The sequence below is a fragment of the Nerophis lumbriciformis genome, linkage group LG31 (assembly GCF_033978685.3).
Source record: "Nerophis lumbriciformis linkage group LG31, RoL_Nlum_v2.1, whole genome shotgun sequence".
In the NCBI taxonomy this organism is placed as follows: Eukaryota; Metazoa; Chordata; class Actinopteri; order Syngnathiformes; family Syngnathidae; genus Nerophis; species Nerophis lumbriciformis.
The window spans coordinates 12,896,186-12,907,508 of NC_084578.2; the positions used below are offsets into that span (position 1 = coordinate 12,896,186).

The 11,323-nt window shown below is 40.7% G+C and overlaps 1 protein-coding gene across 2 annotated transcripts; it reads right to left on the reverse strand.

Moving 5' to 3' along the window:
- Positions 1 to 4,921: 4,921 nt before the first annotated feature.
- lrrc3 (leucine rich repeat containing 3) lies at positions 4,922 to 10,207 on the reverse strand. 2 transcript variants are annotated; one of them, XM_061926337.1, is made up of 2 exons: positions 10,026 to 10,207; positions 4,922 to 6,821 (listed from the first exon to the last, which is right to left on the reverse strand). In XM_061926337.1, exon 2 carries the CDS (start codon positions 6,556 to 6,558, stop codon positions 5,749 to 5,751), a length of 810 nt encoding a protein of 269 aa, XP_061782321.1. In that variant the 5' UTR covers positions 6,559 to 6,821; positions 10,026 to 10,207; the 3' UTR covers positions 4,922 to 5,748. The 2 variants fall into 2 exon arrangements, with proteins under 2 accessions (XP_061782321.1, XP_061782322.1); XM_061926338.1 differs by having other exon boundaries at positions 9,947 to 10,207.
- Positions 10,208 to 11,323: the final 1,116 nt, after the last annotated feature.

An 11,323-nucleotide genomic window follows, 5' to 3' on the forward strand; every position in this document is an offset into this window, starting at 1 on the left:
TTATACTCTTTCAATACAGTAATGCTGCCTGAGGCTGAGCCTATTAGTGGACACGATTCTGACTGATTTGGTCTCCTCTAGTTGCCAACACTATTGTAGTATTGATATGTTTATTCAGTCATTATTATGTTTAAAAATGCATGAAACTGAAGTCGCAATATTTTCAGCGCAATGTGGCAAAGGACGACTGTACTACGATCAACTACAGTACCTTTCTGTGTCAACACAGGCATTGGCTATTTTTCTAAAAGTTAGGGAAACATTACAGTACAAATATTTACTGGAAGTGATATATTTCAGGTAAAATTGGCCACATTGTTTTATGTAATACAAATTAATCTAGGAATGAGCTTACAGGACTTAAAAAACAAAACAAATGATGCTAATTTGGCAGATATTGTGTATTTTTTTGTGTCACTAGCAACAGATCAGTAGCTTAATAGTAATTGTCCTACTGTCATGTCTGTGTAATCATGTTTTGTTTTAGTCATGTTTTGTTTTGTTTAGTTATTGGACTCTTTAGTTTCTGGCTTTTCAATCCCTTGTCTTGTTTCCATGATTACCCATTAGTTTCACCTGTTCCACGTTTGGACTCATTGTGCACTCTTGTTTGTCACCATAGCAACCCATTAGTTTTCACCTGTCACGTCACGCACCTGTTTCACGTTTTGAGTCACGCACCTGTTTTCGTTAATCATGTCTATAGTATTTAAGTTCATTGTTTTCAGTTTGTCGTTCTGGTGACATCCCGGATTCATACCCCTTTCACACTTTTACCTCTGCGCACTTCATAGTCCATGCCAAGTAAGTTTTTTTGTTTATTAATGCCACAGTTAGTGTTTTTGTTTTTTGTTCACAGTTTTTTGCCCACGTGCAAGTCTTTTTGTTTCGTTAGTCAAGTTTGTACAACCGCCTTGAGCGCGCTTTTGGTTTCTTTGAGTGTTATAAATAAATATGTATTCACCTTCACGCCATGACCAGTCCAGCTTTACTTGCATCTCGGGAAAACAAACACACCATAGTCCTCGTCTTGACACCTACCACCTCAAAAGCTCCGTTATTTTGAATACTGTATTTTTCGGACTATAAGTCGCAGTTTGGCGGGGCTCCAGTGCGACTTATATATGTGTTTTTCCTTCTTTATTATGCATTTTCGGCAGGTGCGACTTATACTCCAAAAAATACGGTATATAAGGGTAAAACTACATCGGTAGTAACGTGAATCCATCTTCCTCACAGAGCTACACCAAATTTGATGGTCTGAAATGTAACATAATGTGATGTTTCCATAACAACAAAATACAATCGGGTGTTGCATCTAAATGTATACCTGTCAAACACAAGACTAGAATTGCAGCTGTTACAACAATGCTACATTAAAAGTCAAATCTACACCTTGAGTGAACTGTACTCACATCACAGTGACATTAGAATACAGAGACAGGTGTCAGTGAGTGGATACTTCGTATTTGCGGTTTATATACTTCGTATATAAGCCGCACCCACTAAATATTAGAAGAAAAATATATTTTTCCATATACAGCATATTAGCCACACCGGACTATAAACCGCAGATACATACGTTGTGAATGAGTTATTTACACAGAATGTTTATTTACTTATTTTACGATAGCGCGCACAAATATGCATGAAAACACTCCTAGAGACATCACACATGGGACGGTTAAGCAAGTATGAATTGTTTCGATATATTGTAAAACAATGAAGAATCATTTCGAGCAGAAACGCTATGGACGGTTTTACTTCCGGTTCAATGCATCAAAACAGGAAGTACATTTTCAACACCTGCAGTGAGCGAACTTGTCCAAAACATGGCGCCATAGCACAAACAATAACACCTTTTCAGTGTCTTTGTTTTTATGTTTAATGAAAATAATTGAACACAAGACATTATGGCCGTTAGCAAAGACAAATCTATGAATTAGCCACTCCGTTTTATAAGCCACAGGGTACAAAGCGTAGGAAAAAAACAGCGGCTTATAGTCCGGAATGTATGGTAGATCTTTATTTTGGATTCTATTTTGAGATATTTCTTGTATAACTGCGGTTGAGGGAAACTGTGGTGTGCAGCTGTGAATGATTTGTAATTATTTAAAATGGGGGCAGCACTAGTCAATTAAATTTGAATTAGTACAGCTCCTTGAGATGCAGCATTTAATTTTCATTAAAATGACGCTGATTTATTGTGTTTTGCAGTGTTTGGACACTCTTCCAATTTGTGGACATTTTAACATATTCCTCGTCTAGCTGTGAGTTTTAGAGCTTTCCTTGTTGTAGTCCTGCTCTATTACGCCTTGCTAGTTGCTACTGCAACTCCCGGACTACAGGCTATCTCTGGTATTCTATCACCCAAGTCCTCAAGTCTTCGGTTTGTTCTGTGATTATAACAGCGCTTAACGCAGGGCTATTCAACTGGCAGCCCGGGGGCCAAATCCGGCCCAGGAATGACACCAAACTGGCCCCCCGAGTTCAGTTCAAAACTTGGGAGACAAACGTGTTTGCAGCAAATTCTGAAAAACCCGAGTGCTCCCTTACATTGACATAACTAAGGCGTTCCTCAAGGCACCTTTTTAAGTCCTCTCCTTTTTGGTAGTAATTTTTTTTTCATAATTTCATTTATTATAGGTTTTGCTGTGTCTTGTGTACTTCAGATTCAGTCAGTAGTAATTTGTTCTACTAATTTAGTTTTACAAGTGGTGTTCCTCAAGGTTCCATCTTGGGTCCTCTTTTCATTTGGGCTATTTAACTAGTGGCCCGCGTGTTCAGTTCAAAAAGTGTGTAAGAAACTCACATTTTAACAGCAGATTCCTAAAAACACTGCAGTGCTTTCATAGAGGTGATCTTTGACTAACTTTTTGGCAGAAGGTCGTTAAAAACAGCAGAGCGCTCCTGTAATCTCTGACAAAATAAATAGACCAAAATCAAATGTCTACTGTAGAGGACAATGTTTCTTCGGAATATACAAAATAGGACTAAATGGGAAGAAAGAGATCCGGCCCCCCCCGGTCCTTAGCTTTCTGCAAATGTGGCTAAGAAATCAATAAAGTAGAATAACCCTGGCCTAGCGTATTTGTCCGACTGTAGCTTTTCATTCTGTTTCTCTATTAGTCGTTCTTGTGATAAATTACTACACGGTGCTTACACTATTTGTTATTCCCCGCTTGCTCGTCATCCTTTATTAGTTTGAACTTTCTACATCCCTTTATTTGATACTTTGTGTTTTGGACCGTGCCACCTGACACACAATAATTCAAATACTTTTTTTAATAGTACATGCTGCCATGTTTCTGTATCCTGGGGTAACCCTAAAATAAGCTCATAGTCTAACGTGTCACTGTGCTGAAAATGGACAATTGCACACATTAAAGGGGAACATTATCACAATTTCAGAAGGGTTAAAACCATTAAAAATCAGTTCCCAGTGGCTTATTTTATTTTTCGAAGTTTTTTTCAAAACTTTACTCATCACGCAATATCCCTAAAAAAAGCTTCAAAGTGCCTGATTTTAACCATCGTTATATACACCCGTCCATTTTCCTGTGACGTCACATAGTGATGCCAACACAAACAAACATGGCGCATAGAACAGCAAGCTATAGCGACATTAGCTCGGATTCAGACTCGGATTTCAGCGGCTTAAGCGATTCAACAGATTACGAATGTATTGAAACGGATGGTTGTAGTGTGGAGGCAGGTAGCGAAAACGAAATTGAAGAAGAAACTGAGGCTATTGAGCCATATCAGTTTGAACCGTATGCAAGCGAAACCGACGAAAACGACACGACAGCCAGCGACACGGGAGAAAGCGATCGCCTTCTAACCAACGATTGGTATGTGTTTGTTTGGCATTAAAGGAAACTAACAACTATGAACTAGGTTTACAGCATATGAAATACATTTGGCAACAACATGCACTTTGAGAGTGCAGACAGCCCAATTTTCATCAATTAATATATTCTGTAGACATACCCTCATCCGCTATCTTTTCCTGAAAGCTGATCTGTCCAGTTTTGGAGTTGATGTCAGCAGGCCAGGGAAGCTAGGGTCGATATACTTCTCTTGATCATCTTCGGTGGCATAAGGGACGGTGTGAGCCAAGACATCCAGGGGGTTTAGCTCGCTCGTCTGCGGGAACAAACTGCCGCCATTGCTTGCCGTGCTACCGAGGTCCTTTGTCCCTGAATTGCTCACACACTACGGCAGATTCAATGGGGGTCTGGCGGCAGATTTCTTTGACTTTATCGTTGGAAATGCATCTGCTTTGAGTGTCGCAGGATATCCACACATTCTTGCCATCTCTGTCGTAGCATAGCTTTTGTCGGTAAAGTGTGCGGAACAAACGTCCAATTTCTTGCCACTTTTGCATCTTTGGGCCACTGGTGCAACTTGAATCCGTCCCTGTTCGTGTTGTTACACCCTCCGACAACACACCGACGAGGCATGATGTCTCCAAGGTACGGAAAACAGTCGAAAAAACGGAAAATAACAGAGCTGATTTGACTCGGTGTTTGAGAAAATGGCGGATTGCTTCCCGATGTGACGTCACGTCGAATAATAGAAAGGCGTTTAATTCGCCAAAATTCACCCATTTAGAGTTCAGAAATTGGTTAAAAAAATATATGGTCTTTTTTCTGCAACATCAAGGTATATATTGACGCTTACATAGGTCTGGTAATAATGTTCCCCTTTAACAGGGGAATAGCGACCCGAAAACCTATTTAGTTTGGAAGAAACAACACCAAAAGATGTTGCAGTCAATGGTTCGACTCGAATAGGCCAGCTCAATCTAGTGGTAAGCCAAAAAAATCACTTAATTGTATAGTAATTTTTAAACACAGTCTTACTGTTTAAACTGTGTGTAACGTTAAACATATTTGTTAAATAAAACCTCTGCCTTGTTTTAAATGAACGCTTAAGCCTACGACGCTACGGTACTTTATTGTTGGTCATTATGGTGGTACTTGGAAAGCCAAGTGTTTTCTGAGGTGTTACTTAGCGAAAAAAAGTTTGGGAACCACTGCAATAGGCTATATAACACTATGCTGGCATTATTTTATTATGTGATATGTGTTCTGCCATAGCATGCAATACAGAATCATTAAATTATTGCTCCGGGGGGGTCGACCTGCTGTTGTGAGATGTATTAAAGTCACTGGTGTGTATTAATTTTATTCCTGTTGGAGTCACTGTCAGTTACCATTACAAGGTCTCCTTCTTAGAGTATTTGATGGATTAGGGGTGTGGTGGAAAATAAATTGACAATTTATTTTGTAATAACTGTCAGATATGACAGACATAGACATAATAGTGTGTTATGCAGACTCTTATTTCTTTTCTACCTTAAATGGTCAAAAAGACTCGAGAGTGTACAGATGGAAGACGCCTAAGGAGTGCTACACTTTGTGACAGTCACACAGCCTTGTAGTTTGTGTGCTTTAGTAATTTCAGCCCAATGGGAGCAAAATGTATTATCTCCAATAGCTATAATGTTACTTCAAAATGTCCACACATTTGCCAAAAGAACACTTTTCTATGTCAGAAATTTGAGCTTTGCCAACAAGAAGAATTATGTAAGATTGAACAAAACCATTACAATTAGCAATTGACTTAATAAACAACAATATTGGATAAAGTAAGTACCTCACCTTTTTTTTTTTTTTACAAAAGTAAATAAAAAAATACTCACATATTTCAAGACAAAGACACAATTGAGTAATGGGTGCCCTGCTAGAGAACAGTGCTGATGGTGTCAAAATCCTTGGTCATCTGAGAGCTACTGGGCAATGATTTGAGATACTCTAGGTGCCTCCTGGCGTCCTCTTGGTTGTGTCTCACATAGTAGATGACATATCCAATCACCATGGTGAACCATCCAAACATGGTGACGAACATTGCAACATCTGTCGTCTTGTGATGAAAGTTACAGAAATTAATTCCTGAGTCCAGAACTTGGATGACGGATCTGCCAGCGTATTCCTCCTGCACGGCTGTGTGGCAGACCACGTCGTTCACCGACTCTGGGTCCAGCCTCAGTTCCCGCAGAACCTCCTGTAGTACGCACTCACAGTGCCACGGGTTATTTGAGAGATTGATTTTGGCTTTGAGACGGTCAAACGCCTCTTTCGGGACACTGTGGATACGATTGTTGGCAAGATCCAGAACAAGGAGGCTGTCTGTGACACCCTGGAATGCTGCAACATCCACAGTCTCGATGTCATTATTAGACAGATCCAGCTCCTGAAGGTAGTTTAGTTCTTTGAAGGCATGGTTGGGTATTTTGGTAATGCGATTGGATGTCAAAATTAGAGCTACAGTATCACTTGGTAGGTCTGATGGGATCTTCTCCAAGTTCTGAGACATACACTGGACCACAGTCATGCCACTCTTTTCTGTACAGTGACAGCCGGTGGGACAAGCAGATGCACTTGCAAAAACTATTCCAAAGAGCAAGCCCCATAAGGCTTTCAAGGATGGGAAACGATCACATGTAGGAGATTTCCTAGGCATATCAGATACCTCCTGCATATTCATTAGCATATTATCTCAGAAGTCCACCGAGGTCTAAGCGCTCGTACTTTCAACTGATTTTACAATTCATTGCTGATCAACATAATCATTATCTTGAAAACTGCATTTCCACAATCCTTTAGGTTTGACTTGAGGTATTCCTTCTTAACGTTGTCGTTTAAAGAGCCCATCCAGGAATGAAGGTGATGCAGAATCTTCAAACGGGAATCTGTAAAATTTCATAGATCCAGCAAGTAAGGGTAGGGGCCAAGCAATGCTGGAATCATATCTTGCTGAAAAAACAAACAAAGAAATCAGTGTTACTCAAAGGCAAAATATGTACATAATCATCAGTTCTTAAGTGCAGCATGAATTTGAAATAATATTATGTTAGTGTTTATACTTATCTACAATGCAGGGATAATCACATTTAATGAACGCAAATGCTCACGTCTTTGTATTTCCCCTTTTAACCACAGCTCAGTTAAAGCTATTTTTGCAGGGCTTACAAAATTCATGATGTGATTATAACCATTTCATCTGAGCAAATTTCATAAAGTCATTGGCAGTCCCACCCCCCTCTTTTCATTCAATTACCAAAACCATTATGGTGTTGTGTCTTGTGTACTATCACAACACCACAAAATGAACCCGTAATGCAAGAGTTCTTCGGCGCTTATCAATATTGGAATCAAAACATCCTCCGGTTCAAACAAAGACCACCATCATATTCCAAGGACGGCCGATGCTTTTTCCGAGACTCATGACAAAAAGTAGCAGTGGATTCTGAAACAGGTGCACCCTCTGGTGGGCTTAATTAATCCAACAATGAACCCCTTGCTGTGTTTGGAGTTTATACACACCACTTACTGGTACCTTTAAGAGTCTCATCTTTGTCTGGCCAGGGTTGAATAGCCTATGCCAGGGGTCTACAACCCGCGGCTCTCGAGCCGCATGCGGCTCTTTAGTGCAGCCCTAGTGGCTCCCTGGAGCATTTTAAAAAAAGGATTAAAAATGGAACAAGACGGGGGGACATTTTTTTTTTGTTTTAGTATGTTTTTTGTTTGAGGACAAACATGACGCAAACCTTCCCAATTGTTAGAAATCCCACTATTTAATGTTTGTGTGTATGCTTCACTGATGACAGTTCTTGGTGAAAATCGTTTTGTCCTACTCATTTTGGCGGTTCTTTAACTCACCATAGTGTGGACTGTGACGCAACAGTTTGCTTATGTGTAAAATCTTCCACTCCTTTGTCTCATTTTGTCCACCAAAACTTTCATGCTGTGCGTGAATGCACGTCGAATGCACGCCCTTATTATTGTTGTTTAGGTGAAAATCAGCAGACGTTCGAGAGAATAGTTGCTCTGAAATTCGGGAGTCTCCCGGAAAAATTGGGAGGGTTGGCAAGTGTGATGCTGTCAAGCGGCATTCATATAAAACCCGTGGGCCGCACTAACATTACATTTTCATATTAAGGTGCGGACCACGTGTCTGAGATCCCTGGTTTATACATAGCACAAAGCAAAAAAAACTTTGTATGCAGTTATTTCATTTTAAATTTCAAAAGAGTTTTGTGGCTCTTGAATTTATGGAACGGGTCAAAATGACTCTTTGAGTGGTAAAGGTTGCCGACCCCTGGCCTATGCCAACACACACACACACACACACACACACACGACACATAAACTCAAAAGAAATAAGCCTCTGAAGACAGCGAGATGTATTTGGCAAGTACACAAACACATAAAGTTGAACACCCTACAGGGATGGAACGTCATTAAATCAAGCATTCAATGTTGCGACTGCTCGATACCAACGTTCCCTCTAAGGTGCGCGCCTGTGCAATTGCGCACTGCTCAAGCGTCCTCTGCGCACGGCAAATCTATGCCACGCACAAAATCCATCCATCCATCCATTTTCTACCGCTTATTCCCTTCTGGGTCGCGGGGGGCGCTGGAGCCTATCTCAGCTACAATCGGGCGGAAGGCGGTGTACACCCTGGACAAGTCGCCACCTCATCGCAGAGCCAACACAGATAGACAGACAACATTCACACTCACATTCACACACTAGGGCCAATTTAGTGTTGCCAAACAACCTATCCCCAGGTGCATGTTTTTGGAGGTGGGAGGAAGCCGGAGTACCCGGAGAGAACCCACGCAGTCACAGGGAGGACATTCAAACTCCACACAGAAAGATCCCGAGCCTGGGATTGAACCCCAGACTACTCAGCACCTTCATATTGTGAGGCAGACGCACTAACAAAATCAAATAAAAAAATAAGCGCATAACAATTTTCGACACACGGACACGACAGAGAAAACAGTTTTTGTCATCATTGTTCAAATATTGTAACGTCTGTCGAGACGCTTTGAGGACATTAATTCCATCCATCACTTTACTGAGCAAAACTCTTTATTGTCGGCCATAAACACATCACCAAAACATTAGTAAAAAAAATGTGTATCTAGCAAAAGAGGTCATTTTCTGCAGTACAAACAACAACTTTGTTATATCAACCGCAGCCGCTCGCTCTTTCTCACTTGCGCCAACACATGCACATATGGCACTTAGCCAGTGATGCGTTTACAGCCACACAAAAAGTCGGACAACTCCAACACCGCACATAGAGTGTCATTCCAGGCCGTTACACTATGATTTACCAATCAAATGTGTGCTTATTCTAGTGTCATTTATTAGGAATCTTAATTTATAAATATTAATCACGAAATGCTGTTAGTATATTAAATAAATACTAATAAACAAACAGGAAGTTGCAGGAATGTACACATGATCCCCTGCTTACATCTCATTGTGCAACATGTCAATGTTTTAATGGGAACTAAATGCAATGTCTGAAAGGGGTACAAATTATTTCCAAAGCAGGACCTCCACCCAGACAAACAATACAAGTACACAGTTCATGACAAACAATATTTTTTGTTATTGTCATTGTAAGTGGGCCTAAACACTTATATTAGAAAATAACCTCATGGAAATGACTGCTGTCATTTGATTATAATAAGAGAATGTTGTCTGTCTATCTGTGTTGGCCCTGCGATGAGGTGGGGACTTGTCCAGGGTGTACCCCGCCTTCCGCCCGAATGCAGCTGAGATAGACTCCAGCACCCCCCGCGACCCCGAAAGGGACAAGCGGTAGAAAATGGATGGATGGATGGAGATTGAACTTGTTATTTAGTCAGGTTTGGGACAGGTGTGCTGCTGGTGTAGCCACAGTGTGCACATCTGATGTTGCTCACATGGACTCCACTGAATGCTCAGGGAGTTTTTGCGTTTACTCACACACATGAACAATTAGAGGGAACATTGCTTGATACCACGTTTTATATGGACAGCATTACATTGTGACGTCACACAGTGTTTAATCATATCACATATATATCAATGCACTTACCATAAGTTCCCCTTTCTTTTTAAATGGATTTAAAACGTTCTTTACGTCCACATTGTATATATAAAAAGGAGTTTCCTACCAGAGTGGCCATGATTTGTCACATGTTAACAGACTTGTCCGAGTAGAAGGTATAGTTTCCACGCGTGGTCCCGCGTCGCTTTCAAAAACAGGCGGAGAAGTTATGGGACATAAAAGAGAAGAAAGGTGTTTTTTTCCCGTGGGAACTTGACACGCTCGCTGGTGAGGAGGAAGATGTCGGCGAAGGAGAGCCGCCGTCTTTTGGACGCCTCACGCGCATCTCTGACCGGATTGCCTCGCGCTGGGCGGCAAAAGGAGCGTGGCAGCCAGAAGTGGGAGGCACAATCCGGATATCGATAGGAGCGATACCGAACGCAGTTTCGGTATCGGGTCAATACGAGCGCGATGGGGATCGATATTTATGCTAAATTGCACATAGTTTGTGTCGATTCATATTGTTAAATTGTTGATATTTTATCCATTTTTCTTGGGCAGGAGATATTTGGTTGCACAAAGTCAAAGGATTTCAATGAGAGTCAAGAGTATTTTATTTTTTAACTTTATTTTGCATCGTTTTATCCATCCATCCATCCATCTTCTTCCGCTTATCCGAGGTCGGGTCGCGGGGGCAGCAGCCTAAACAGCATACTTGCCAACCTTGAGGCCTCCGATTTCGGGAGGTGGGGAGGGGGCGTGGTTGGGGCGGGGCGTGGTTAAGAGGGGAGGAGTATATTTACAGCTAGAATTCACCAAGTCAAGTATTTCATATATATATATATATACAGTGTTGGGTTAGTTACTGAAAACCAGTAACTAGTTACAGTTACTAGTTACTTTATTTCAAAAGTAACTCAGTTACTAACTCAGTCACTTACACCAAAAAGTAATGCGTTATTGTGAAAAGTAACTATTTAGTTACTTATTTTTTTCTTCTTTTTTTTTAAAGTTCCCATTAATGCCCTTTTAGCCTTCATTTCAGTACTGTTATTGCACTGGAGAATAATACAATCTGTTGATCAACTTGACATGCATTTTTATTTTCCTTTTAACATAATTAATGAAAAACAGTGCAACATAAAAAGGCATTCCTCCTTTCTTTAAACTTGGACCAATGACCATTAATAAAAAACAAGTTTAAGTGCAACATAAGAAGAAACATCATCTTCCTTGAAACATGGGTAGTGAAATAAAGGCTGACATCTGGAGTGATGCTGCTGTCTTCCACACTTGGAGCCATGGATTGTAGAATCCTTGTTTTCAGTGGCAGGATCATTGACACAGATGGTGAAGTTTCAGTGCTCAGTAGAGATGGAACACTTTTAAGCACCTGGAGGACCTCATCTGCCACTCTCACATCAT

Coding starts and splice junctions, on each gene's coding strand:
- lrrc3 (XM_061926337.1), bottom strand. CDS start 6,558: ATGCTAATGAATATGCAGGAGGTATCTGATATGCCTAGGAAATCTCCT.